The sequence below is a fragment of the Sciurus vulgaris genome (assembly GCF_902686455.1).
Source record: "Sciurus vulgaris genome assembly, chromosome: 4".
Taxonomy (NCBI): domain Eukaryota; kingdom Metazoa; phylum Chordata; class Mammalia; order Rodentia; family Sciuridae; genus Sciurus; species Sciurus vulgaris.
This window is the reverse complement of record NC_136464.1, coordinates 26,082,452-26,096,590: the sequence shown is the minus strand read 5'-3', so window position 1 is coordinate 26,096,590 and position 14,139 is coordinate 26,082,452. Positions and strand designations below refer to the sequence as shown.

Below are 14,139 nucleotides of genomic sequence, written 5' to 3'. Positions count from 1 at the left end.
TAAGCCAGTAATACAACTGTTTATTATCACTACCAAGTATTAAGTATTATGTACTGCACATAATCATATGCACTATATTTTATGGTCAGCAAAGTTGGTTTATCTACACCAAGCACAAAAAAAAAAAACCAAAAAAACTGAGTAATATGTTGGGTCTTATGATGACTACACCATCGCTATTATCTTATGGGACCACCATCAGATATGTGGTCTTGTCAAACAGAGGTTTGAACAGAGGTTCAAAACATCATTATGCAAGACATGCCTAAATAATTCTTGGTAATGTAACTCTAATAACAATTCCTTCCTATTACTTTTAAGGAATTTCATAGATATGAAATAAGACTATGAAATTTCACACGTATAAAAACAGTAAATATAAGAATTCTTTTCATCCCATAGCACAAAATCTATTCATTTACTTCTAAAGATAGCAAAGAGAATTAAGGTTAATTGATTTCATTTATATAATCCATGTACTTCAAATGTACTTGTTGATTATTCAGATAATAAAGGATTTGCCCATGGAAGCTTAAAGATAAAAAGTCCCAAGAATTTTAACTGCATTGTGAAATATAGTTCATCTTAAATCTACAAATTAGTTTGTAAACAACCATATATATAAGACTGACAAATATGCAGCATCTGTGACAATTCCTATCATAAAAACTGTTCAGCAACTGTAGATTTATAACCAGTCCTCGAAAAAAACTAAAACCAAAATTATGCAGTCCTCTCATAATTTTCATTTTAGAAACCACAAAACTGTTGAGAGGTCTAAAAATAATACAGAATTATTAATACCTGATTGTTCTCCTTATTCAATAATAAAGCAGTAAAAGTGGGCCAGTTTTATTCTTCCTATAATCAATACATTATTTGATTAAAATAAATCATAAGTGCAAGGCTCTGGAACCACCTCAGAATTTCTTACACAACAAAAGAACAAAAGAAAGAAAAGCTCTGAGAAAATCAAAATTAAAATTTTACTGTAATTTCAAATATTCTTTGAGAGATCTCTGTTCTATTTACCAAAGAGAATGTCTCTCTAAAATTAACCAGGTCTAGTTATGCTTTAAGACTAGAGATGAAATAATCTACGGCATAAATTCATTACTTGTCACCTATTACAGTGCTCAAAAAAAGAAAATCAGTAATAATTCAGACTCTCAAAATAAAATTATATAAATACCTCATAGAAGTATTTTATATTACCAAGCAAAGAGGAACAGGGAATTCTACTTTCAATTATTTTTTGCCTTCACTTCCCAGAAACAAAATCATAGGCTGCTTTTCACTCAATCTTTCACAAAATTTCCTAAAGGTACAATTTGTTTTAAAATGCCTTTGAATTTTTCTACTTCACTCAATTCTTAGGGTAAACCACAGCAGTTTGCTTCCATGCTTTATAAACACATTCTGCCAAAAAAGCAAAATGAGCTTTTAATGGGATAAAAGGGGTCCTTATATCTTACTAAATTCCTATTAAGGTTACCCATCCTCAATGCTGTCTCTGAAAACAGCAACAGTAATTTTACAGTAGATTACACATGAACCTCTTATAAGCTTTGGGTTGAATTTCTTTTAATCACTACCTCCACCTCCATTCTCAGAATGGCAGCACTGCTTATTAATTTTTCAGTTCACTCAGATGACAGCTCTTCACTGAGAAAATGAGAAAGAAAAATAAACTCACTTACCCTTCCTTAGACATTCTTAAAGATCTACTTCCTCCGAATAAGAATACAGATCAACAAACAAGCTCCACTGATCTCTTGAGAACTGTAGCTCATTTGTTAAGCGCACAGAGAACTCAGGCCCTGAGAGGCCCAACAAATTCGGGCACAATGCCGAACCCTAACAAGGCAATATCTCTGTGACCAATATCCTCAGCTTTAAATACTTTAAATCCTAATAATAGAAAAAAAAAAAAAAAAAAAAAAAAGAAGACCAGGAAAAATAACTAATGGCCTGAACTGTTTAAGAATGGCCAGTTAAGGAAGAAGGCAATCCAAATGGCAAGTTCCCGTGAAAGACAGGAATCGTTACTGGCAAACACAGAAAAAGCAACTTTACCCCTTAATGAGGCCCTCCAACAGTACACAAACAATGTGTCACAGTATCAAACAGCCCTAGTCACTCACAATCATTTTTGGTTTACTCGGGAAGGTGGGGGTAAAATAATTTATTGTTTTAATTACTAGTTATTTCCTCCCTTCGAAAGTGAATGATGTGAACTACAAGAGAAGGAAGTATTTATGTGCTGATCACATTACAGAAGGAAACTAAAGTATTTCCACACTGAAGTCTTTTCTTCTAATTTTATTAACTGCTCTTAGAGAAAACATCTGTGTTCACAAATATTTCAACTGCCTAAAATTCTCAGTTCATGTGAAAAGATAGTTACAGATCTTTGGCATATGGGGGGGCGGGGAAATCAAGAACACTCTAAAAGTTAATTTCAAATCTCAGAGCAAGCTGAAGTTTAGAAAAAAAACATCTGCAACATTCCTGTCTCCTGACCAATATAATGCATAGGGATTACACAACAGAAGAAGAAATGTAAACAAGTAGGCAAAAGTCTAAGAACACTCAGATGGTAAATAAATCCTCCTAGTGGTAATTCAAATTAAAAATAAAATACATATACCTTAAGGAAATGCTACTTAAATTTTAAAAAACCCCTATCTCTTTATATATTACCTAAATATTTTACCATAAAGGTTTCTGTTAACTATTAAGATTTTTAAGTAGTAATTAAAAACACTATTACATGCTGTAAATTCAAAGTAGCAATATTTTCGACTTTATTCAGAAAAGCATATAACATAATAGAAAGAGAAACAGAAACAAAAAACAACGTTTAAATCCCAGCTCCTTCACTTTGTGGAACTGCAGATAAATTACTTAACCTGAACCTCAGATTTTTCTATCTATGGAACAGAGATAACATGTGATAGGGTTGTTGTCTGTCATATACAAGTACTTAAAGAATTACTATAATTTGAGAGTGGGGGAACAGAAAAAGCAACTGGATTGTTAGTCATTACCCTCACTGGTATAACTCCTTTTTAAAAATCCAAATATCACTGGGTATGGTGGCACACACCTGTATTGCAGTAGCTCAGGAGGCTGAGGCAGGAGAATGGAGAGTTCAAAACCAGCCTCAGCAAAATGGTGAGGCACTAAGCAACTCAGTGAGACCCTGTCTCTAAATAAAATTTTAAAAAAAGGTTGGGGATGTGGCTCAGCAGTTCAGTACCCCTGAGTTCGATCCCTGGTACCCAAAAAATATACACATAATCTTGAAAATTGAGTTGACCATGGAGAGAAGATGTTAAGAAATCACAAACAGAACTTCCAAAAATTATGGGATAACATTAAAAGACCACATTTAAGATTTATCAGGATAGATGAAGGTGTGGAGATACAAACCAAAGGAATGCACAATCTTTTCAATGAAATAATATTAGAAAATTTCCCAAACCTATAAAATGAAATGAAAAATCAAATACAAGAGGCTTCACAGGACCCCAAATGTACAAAGTTAGAACAGATCCCACACCAAGACACATTATAATGAAAATGCCTAACATACAGAATAAAGATAGAATTTTAAAGGCTGGAAGAAAAAAATATCAGATTACGTACAGGGGGAAACCAATTCTGATCTCACCTGAGTTCTCAACCCAGACTCTCAAAGCTAGGAGGGCCTGGAATAACAAATACCAAGATCTGAAAGAAAATGGATGCCAAACAAGAATCCTATATCCAGCAAAATTAAGCTTCAGATTTGAAGGTGAAATGAAAACCTTCCATGATAAACAAAAGTTAAAAGAATTTGCAACTAGAAAGCCTGCACTACAGAATATTCTCATAAAAATAATCCATGAGGAGGAAAAATGGAAAAAAAAAAAAAAAAAAGCAAAAACCAGCAAAGGCAGAAACTACACTAAAGGAATAGTCAATCAAAGAAGAAACTAACTCAAATTAAAAACTAGAAATAAACCCAAATGACCAGGAACACAAATCATATCTCAATAATAACCTTGAACATTAATAGCCTAAACTCATCAATCAAAAGACACAGTTTGGCAGATTGGGTTAAATACAAGACCCAACAATATGCTGTCTCCAAGAGACTCACCTCATAAGCAGAAATACACAGACTGAAGGTGAAAGGATGGAAAAAACATCTCACTCATATGGATCACATAAACAAACAGGGGTTTCTATCCTCATATCAGATAAAGTTAATTTTAAGCCAAAGTTAATAGAAGGGACAAAGAAGGCCATTTCATACAGCTTCAGGAATTATATATCAACAAGACATAACAATCGTAAATATGTGTGCCCCAAACAATGGAGCATATACATATATCAAACAAACCCTTCTCAATCTCAAGAATCAGACAGACCACAATACAATAATACTGGGTAACTTTAACACACCTCTGTCTTCACTAGATGATCCTCTGAACAAAAACTAAATAAAGAAGCTATTGGGCTGGGGAGATAGCTCAGTTGGTAGAGTGCTTGCCTTTCAAGCTCAAGGTCCTGAGTTCAATCCCCAGCACTGCCAAAAAAAAAAAAAAAAAAAAAAAAAAATACAACTCAGACTTAACAAACATATATAGAATGTCATCTATCAATGACTGAGTACACTTTCTTCTCAGCAGCACATGGATCTTTCTCTAATATAGACCATGTTATATAAGCTATCACATATGTTGGTATACAATTGTAATATTACCTTAATATATTTTTAGCATCTGTACGGTTATTTTGATAGCTCCCTTTCCATTGATATTAACTTTGTGTTCTTGCTTTTTTTTCCCCTTGATTAGACTTGAGTTTTATAAAATTTTAGCTGTATTATTTTATATATTTCTGCTCCAACTCTTATTTTTTCCTTTCTCCTATATAATTTGAAAATAATTTGATAATTATTTTAGTTTCTTTCTGCGACAAGTACTTTAAGTTATAAAGGTTCATCTGAGTACTGTTTCACCCAGGAGATCCTGACATTTTAAGCTTTATTATCACTTGGTTCAAAACACTATTTATTTTCTTCTGCTTTCTTCCTTGACCTCTGAGATATTTATAAGTGTGCCATTTAATTTTGAAATAGTTGACATGAGGGTGGGTTCTATATATCTTAAAGTGATTAATTTCCAATGTAATAAATTATGCAGGAACCACAGTCTGCATGATTTCACATTTTAAAAAATGGAAATGTTTTTTATATTGATTGTATTGGTTACATATATATCAAAACTGATCAAATTGTATACTTCAAATATGTGCATTTTACTGTACTTCAACCTTACCTCAATAAAGTTATGGAAAAATCAAGGGCCAAATGTTTTCTCTGATAAGTGGATGGTTACATAATGGGGGAGGGGATATGGAGGCATAAGGGAAGAATGGAGGAACTTAGGATTGGGCAGAGAGGAATGAGGGGAAGGGGCTGGGGGTAGGAAAGATGGAGGAATGAGAAGGATATCATTAGCCTATGTACATGTATGACTGCACAAATGGTGTGACTCTACATCGTGTACAACCAGAGAAATGAAAAGTTGTACTCCATTTGCATATAATGAATCGAAATGCATTCTGCTGTCATGTATAACTAAATAGAGCAAATTTTTAAAAAAATCAAAGCTATGGGACAAAAATAGTTCACTTTTTTTTACTGCTCACTAGTATTCGATTCATAAAATGTTTTGGGAGAAATCAGCTATAAAACCTTACTAGTTTCTGTGTTTTCACCTGTCATTCTTTAGGAACGTGGAAACAATAATCAAAGCATTAGAATGATATACTAATAAAAAATTTTTAACAATATTTTGCTGCTCTACCTCACTCTTATTCTAAAAAGACATATCCCATCTATTATTTAAAGAACATGGCTCCCTAGCATTCCTGAGGATCTAATTTTTTCTTGTGATTTTTCAACTTATAAAATGGTTGCTAAAATTTTAATGATTTATTCATTTGAATATTTGATATAACACTAAAATGATAGTTAATTCAGCCTCATTAATGACAATTAAAAAGCTGATGACTGACCAGGCACAGAAAGATATATACACCTTCTCAATCGTAAGTGCAAGCTAAAACTGTTGCTCTCAAAGAAGGGGAGAGAAGAATAGTGGTCATTAGAAGCTAGGAAGGGCAGGTGAAGGGTGTATAGAGGATGAATGACAGGTACCAAAATATAGTTACATAAAAGGAGTAAGTTCTAGAGTTCTACAGCAGAGTAGAGTATAATACAACAATGTATTATGTATTTTACAAAAGACTAAAGGAGAGAGTTCTAAGGCTCCCAACACAAAGAAATAGTTGTTTAAGGAGATGGAAATGCTAATTACCCCTACTTCACTGAATACCATATGCATGCATCTAATTATCAATGAACCCCCCCAAAATATGTATAACTATTTTGACTCAATTTTTTAAAAAAGCTGAACAACATTCATGTGATATTTGTAAGTATTTATGAGAAAAAGAAATCAACAATTATCTCTCTGACCTGGCATTTCTGTCTGCATATAACCTGATACATGCTATTAATCTGAGGTTTTAAAAAAAAAGTCATTATAAACATTTTAAAATCTACTAGTGTGTCAAGCTACAGGCAAATTATTTTATACATGCAAACAAATTTATTTTTATTCCTTAAATACATATAATAAATTTGAGAGGAAACCACAGTTCAACAGGTTTAAATAAAGATAGGTATGATGTTGGAGGCCTAAATTTTAATCAATTCAGATAAACATACAAATTTCACATAATATACAAATGTCTTAAAAACTTTAAAGTGGTTGTAATGTATTTTAAAATAAGGCAAATGACTGGTTATCAAGAAATTCAGAAGTCTACTTATCAAATTTCAATTCAACATGACAAAAACCACTGCTGAATTCATAAGCTATGTTCATTAAGAAAAAAGTCAGTTCACTGTCTATCAGAAAGCAGGCTGTACTATAAATAGAACTTTAAAAAGGTAAAAATCAAATACCTGACTTCAGCATCAAGGGCACAGTCAATGTGAAGAGCTGATGAAAAATCTATTTTTTCCATTCTTGGATTGGTAAATACAAATTCTGATCTGTATTAACCACTACCAGCTTCTAGATGTTCATAAAGGAACTACTGAAGAAATAATTTTCTAACCTGCCTCCTTTAGGTGACCGTAACATCTAAGCAGCTCAGACTATCTTCTGACTATATAGCAAAACATATTCCAATGAAGGGTTTGGCCTGATAATTATCCTCAGTCCAGAAAACTGAACATCCATAATAAGGAAATGAAAGAGGAACAACAGTCATACATTCTGAAGGTTAGTTTCTTAATAATGACACACAACTATCATTTCCATATTGAAATTTAGAAGACTAATATTAAGCAAGAAAAAGCTGTTATATTTAAGAATATTTAGCTGCTTCTAAAAGAAAATTCTAAACTATCACATCCAATGTACAGTTTATGATATCATCACGGACTGGCTAATTTAATCAGTGGCAAGTTACCAACTCGAATAATTGTCTTTAATAAAAGGTCTTAGAAATAGAATACAAATTGACTTAACTATAAAACTAAAATAAATTTCTTCTAAATTACTTCTATTTAAAATTTTTAATAAAATAAATACTGTTACAAGGAATAAGTCTGAGATCTATACTGTACAAAAAGGTGACTATAGTCAACAATAAGTATTACAGGGCTGGGGTTGTAGCTCAGTGGTAGAGTGCTTGCCTCGAATGCATGAGGTACTGGTTTGATCCTTAGCATCACATAAACAAATAAAATAAAGGTATTATGTCCTTTTACAACTAAAAACAAAAAATCTTAAAAAAAAAAAATAAGTATTATATACCTGAAAATTGCTAAGAGGGTAGATTTTAAGTGTTCTCACCACACACACAAAATTGGTAAATATGTGAAGTAATACATGTTAATTAGCTTTATTTAGTCATTTCAGAGTATACACATTTTTAAAATCATGTTTTAAGCCATAAATACATATCATTTTTATCAATTTAAAAAAATAAAGCAAGGCACACTAGTGCACATCTGTAATCTCATGCAAACTGGGAGAATTCTGAGTTTGAGATCAGCCTGGGCAACTTGGGAAAACTTCTCTCAAAAAATAAATAAAAAAGAGCTGGGGAAGTATCTCAGAGGTAAAAAAAAAAAAAAACCCTGGAGTTTTATCCCCAGTACCACAAAATTAAAAAAATACATAACTAAGAATATTTTAAGAATTAAAAATAGATTATCATAATAGAACCCAATTCTATATTTTACAAAAACTTCAATTGAAGATGCTTTTCCTATTATTCCTACTGTTTCATATTGCACCCTACTATGTGAAGAATGCAGGGTGGAGAGGCCAACTAAAACCTTCAGGAAATATCATTCTAAATGAGTCAGAAAAGCATCCAGGTTATGGCACCTTAAATACAATTAGGATGTTTACTAGGTGATCCCTCTTCATTGCATAATTCTAGCCCTTGTTTTCACTGATAAAAATATTACATCCTAATCAAATGTATACTTTGTAGAATAAGACTAAGGAAATAAGTGAATAAAAGATATAGACTACCTCTATATAACATAATGTTTATGTCTTTTTTTACACAGATACACGTAAATGCTGTTTTTCACTTTAATTCCCATGTCATATGCCAACATGTCACAGACCAGAAAAGAATCAATACCCACTCATTGATCTGGAGTCTTGATAGGACCAGAAATGTTTTTGCTTTTTCAGGGTTTAAGGAATAACAGTAGCCTAACAAATGAGAAATGCTACAAAGTTACGTACCATGAAGTAAATATCAACAGCCTACTTTAAAAACCAACTATTAATAAACAACTTTTAAAACAATACCAAGTCAGGCATAGTGGCACATGCCTGTAATCCAGTGGCTGGGGAAACTGAGACCGAAGAATCACAATTTCAAGACAAGTGTCAATAACTCAGCCATAAGCAACTTAGTGAGACTCTTCCTCAAAAAAAAAAGGTTGGGATGTGACTTAGTGGTAAAGTGTCAATGTGTTAAATTACCAGTACCAAAAATAAATAAATAAAACAATTCCAAATAAACATTTTCTTCAAAATATTAATGCTTACTGATTAATAATTGATTTGAAATGAAATATTACCTAATTCTGACCTAGCTTTTCTACACAGGGAAGAATGGAATCGGAATTTCTTTTTTCTTTTGGTGTCCTTACAAAAACTTACTTACATATAATTACTTTTCCAGTAAAATTTAAAAGTAATATTTATTTCTTCTTTCCTGTAATCCCAAAATAGTTAAGTAATTATAAGTTGCTTTAGACTTCTAGAGTCATGCAACTTTTTACCACTGGAATATACCAGTATCTCTTCTTATTCTGGCTTTCTTGCAGTGAGACGCACAGGTGGATCTAGTAGGGCCCAGATCTTTCTCTCTCTCTCTTTTCTTTTTTTGGTACTGTGGATTAAATCCAGGGGTGCTTAATCATTGAGCAACATCCCCAGCCCTTTAGATTTTTCATTTTGAGACAGGGTCTCACTAAGTTGCTTAGGACCTTGATAAGTTGCTGAAGCTGGCTTTGAATCTGCAATCCTTCTGCCTCAGCCTTGGAGTCGCTGGGATTACAGGCATGCACCACCACACTCAACCTTGGGCCCATATATTTCTATTCTATAAATTCAGTAAAATTGTAAACTTCTACTTCTGCCCAAAAACAAATGCTACATAAATGTATTACCCAGTTCCAAAACTCTTACTTTTTTTTTTTTTTAAGCTACTTCTACTTAAGACTTAGGTAGAGGCAAACATTAAATTCAATCTATATAGAGTTAAGTAAAAAGGAAATACAATTTAAACTTAATGTTTAGAGAAAACATTAAAATCCTAAATCAAAACAAGAAAAAAGAAAACTCTGCTAGTACCCAATTACTTACATTTAATCTAATATACAACACCTAGGAGATGCAATTTTAAAAATTTGTCTAAAAGTTATAGTCAATTCATGATACATACCTAATTAAGAATTTCATTTTCAGCCAGGCATGGTGGTGCACACCTATAATCCCAGCAGCACCGGAGGCTGAGGCAGGAGGATCTAAAGTTCAAAGCCAGCCTCGGCAATTTAGTGAGGCCCTAAGTAACTCAGTGAGATTCTGTCTCTAAATAAAATACAAAAAGGAGCTGGGGGTGTGGCTTAGTGGTTGAGCTGCCCTGGATTCACTCCCCAGTACCTCATCACCAATTTTTTTTTTTTTTTTTTTTTAATTTTCAGCTGGATGTGAAGGCACACACATTGTAGTTCCAGATACTAAGTAAGCTGAGGCAGGAGGATCAGTAGAGTTCAGGAGTTCAAGGGCAGCCTGGGCAACACACCAAGAACCCATCTTAAAAAAAAAAAAAAAAAAAAGGCCAGGCATGGTGGCCCACACTAAGAAGGCTGAGGCAGGAAAACTGCAACTTCAAGGCCAGCCTGGGCAACTTAGAGAAATCCTGTCTCAAATTTTTAAAAATTTAAAAAGGGATGGGAATATAGTGTAGAGGTACAGTACTTACGTAGCATATACAAGGCCCTGTATACAATTCTCAGAACTTAAAAAAAATCATTAACATAAGTTCAATTTTCTAGCCGCTACCTTCTTTTAACGATTTTTGTTAGTAGATATAAGTAGCAGTATGGCAGTTCAAAGCAGTTCTAAGTCTGGACTTGTATATGAACCACAAACTAGCTATATAATTTGGGGTAAATTACTGTTTTTGTACATTAATTCTATCATCTAAAATGAGGATAATGAGTTACCCACCTCATGAAGCTGTTTTGAGGATTAAACCGAAAAAAACACTTACCGATGGTAGGCTTCTCGCCGATACTTTTTTCAGGGCATGCTTATCCATGTTAGCAGGCATATCTGCTGCATTCTGTAACCGATCACTCCAGGAGGTTGTCATTTTACCTTAATTATATGCCGAATTCTAGAAAAGAAAATCAGCAATTTAGTAACTTAAGACTGCCATCAGTGTACTTATACCTGATTTTTAAAATATATTAGAACTCTAGCTTGCAAACAGACTAATAAATTACCTATTAAAATATACTAAATAGGGAAATATATTGATACTTCTCATCTATGTAAATTTAGGAAAATAATTTCACATGGTAATTTTTATCCAGAAAGATCCATTTACATTACTTTCAAATTATTAAACAAGACCACCAGCAATCATTAAATATAATTCTAGATTTTAGAAAGGAACTGAAAACACAAATCTGTGATTATATATAATTTTAACTAATTTATTTGTACTTTTTCTTTTTAGTTATACCTGAGAGTGGACTGTATTTTGACATATATACATGGAGTATAATTTCCCATTCCTGTGGGTTATACTAATGTGGAGTTACACTGGTCCTATATTCATATATGACCATAGGAAAGTTATGTCTGGTTCATCATACTGTCTTTCCTATTTCCATACCCCTACCTTCCCTTCATTTACCTTTGTTTAATCCAATGAACTTCCATTAGCATGTGCTAGCATTTGCATGTCAGAAAGAACAATTTGGTCTTTAGTTTTTGGGGATTGGTTTATCCATTTACTGGCTAATGCATAATTTCATTCTTTATGGCTAATATTCCTGTGTATATGTACCACGTTTTCTATATATACCACATTTTCTTTACCCATTCATTTGTTGAAAGACACTCAAGTTGGTTCCATAGCTTAGCTATTGTGAATTGAACTGCTATAAACACTGATGTGGCTGCACACTATAGTATGCTGATTTTAAGTCCTTTGGGTATATGCCGAGGAGTGGGATAACTGTGTCAAATGGTGGTTCCATTTCAAGTTTTCTGAGGAATCTCCACACTGCTTTCCAGAGTGGATGCACCAATTTGCATTCCCACCAGCAATGTACGAGTGTACCTTTTTCCCTATATCCTTGCCAACATTTGTTACTTGTATTTCTGGTAACTGCCATTCTGAGTGAAGTTGAGATGAAATCTCAGTTTTATTTGCATTTCTCTAATTGCTAGTGTATTGAACATTTTTTCATATTTTTGTGGACAGATCATATTTCCTCTTCTGTGAAGTGTCTGTTTGTTTAGATCTTTTGCCCACTGTTGACTGGGTTGTCTGGCTTTTTTGGTGGGTTTTTTTTTTTTTTTTTTTTTTTTTTTTTGTTCTTTATATATCCTGGAGATTAATGCTCTGAGGTGCAAATGGCAAACATTTTCTCCCATTCTATAGGCTTTGTCTTACGTTCTTGATATTTTCCTTTGCTGTGAAGCTTTTTAGTTTGATACCATCCCATTTATTAAGTCTTTAAAAAATATATTTAGTTATAGATGGACACAATACCTTTATTTATTTATATATGGTGCCAAGGATCAATGCAGAGGTCTTACACATGCTAGGCAAGCACTCTATCAATGAGCTACAACCCCAGCTTCCATTTATTGATTCTTGATGTTACTTCTTGCATTTTAGGAGTCTTGTTGAAGAAATTGGTTCCCAAGCCAACATGATGGAGAGTTGGGTCTACTTTTTCTTCTAGTAGGTGCAAAGTGTCTGGCCTAATCCCTAGGTCCTTGATCCACTTTGAATTTTGTGCAGGGTGAGAAATGGGGGTCTAATTCCATTTTGTTACATACAGATTTCCAGTTTTCCCAGCACCATTTGTTGAAGAGGCTCTTTTCTCCAATGTATGCTTATGGTGCATTTGTCTAGTATGAGATCACTGTATTTATGTGGGTTTGTCTCTCTGTCTTCTATTCTGTAACACTAGTCTTCATGTCTGTTTTGGTGCCACTACCATGCTGTTTTTATTTCTATAGCTCTGTAGGGTAATTTAAGGTCCGGCATTGTGATGCTTCCTCCTTTACTTATCTCACTGAAGATTGCTTTGGCTATTCTTGGTCCTCTTATTTTCCAAATGAAATTCCATGACTGCCATTTCTATTTCTATGAAGAATGTCATTGGAATTTTGATAGGAATTGCATTAATCTGTATAGCACTTTTGGTAGTATGGTCATTTTGACAATATTAATTCTGTCTATCCAAGAAAATGGGGGATCTTTCCATCTTCTAAGGTTAACATATGTTTTGAAAACAGGTTAAAAAGCAACTCTTAATCAACATCTAACCTCAATCGATGGTAGCACAAATTTAAATATGAATGCTAATTTACATGTTTCTAATTATTTCATGCTTTTATATTTTTTAATATAAATTATTTTTCAGTTGAAAGTAAAGCCTAAGGACTAGAAGAAAAAAACATTTCATCTTAGAATAAACATCTAGAATGGGGTGGGCAGCAAAGTGTCCATTTTAAGTAATTTGACACCTACAGTAGTCTTAGATTTCACCTCTATTTTGGGGGTTTTTATCTGTAAATGGTGTTTTTATTTTTTTGTTTATGTGGTGCTGGAATCAAAGCCAGAGCTTCAAACATGGTAGGCAAGTATCTACAACTGAGCTACATCCCAGTTTATAGCATTTTATTAAATTACCAATATTTATGAAAACATCTGAAATATAATTTAATTCCCATTTTAAAAATGCCAAAATCATTTATGACATTAATTTTCAAATAAAACAAGTTTGTATTTAAAAAAAATAATTTAATGAGGTGAAATTCACATAAGAAAATGAACCATTTAAAGTGAACAAAGGCCAGGCATGGTGGCACACGCCTGTAATCCCAGCAGCTTGAGAGGCTGAGGCAGGAGAATTGAAAGTTCAAAGCCAGCCTCAGCGATAAATTTAGCGAGGTTCCAAGCAACTTAGCAGAACTCTGTCTCTAAATAAAATACAAAGCAGACTGGGGATGTGGCTCAGGGGTTAAGTGCCCCTGGGTTCAAATCCTGATTACCCGCCCCCCCCCCCCCCCCGCAAAAAAGTGAACAAGTCAGTGTTACTTAGTATATTTTTATGAACATTGACTTTACTTTCAAAATAGTTCTATAACTCCAAAGTAAAAATTCTTACCCATATAACAGTTCCTCCCCCTAGTACCTGCCAACTATCAATCTAAGTTCTGTTTCTGTGGATTTAACCATTTTGGATATTTCATACAAACTGAATCATACAATAAATGTATAACC

The 14,139-nt window shown here is 33.3% G+C and overlaps 1 protein-coding gene across 6 annotated transcripts in view; it reads right to left on the bottom strand.

Moving 5' to 3' along the window:
- Positions 1–14,139, bottom strand: part of NT5C2 (5'-nucleotidase, cytosolic II) — a 128,891-nt gene that overhangs the window by 57,711 nt on the left and 57,041 nt on the right. Inside the window, exon 2 of one of the 6 annotated variants that reach the window (XM_079136337.1) lies at positions 10,879–11,004. The exons of 2 other annotated variants lie outside the window; for them this stretch is intronic. Coding sequence is in view for 3 of the 4 variants with exons in the window: in XM_079136331.1 (XP_078992457.1) it covers positions 7,028–7,089 (62 nt within the window). In the remaining variant the exon portion in view is untranslated. 3 more of the 6 variants (XM_079136332.1, XM_079136331.1, XM_079136333.1) reach the window with 3 other exon arrangements.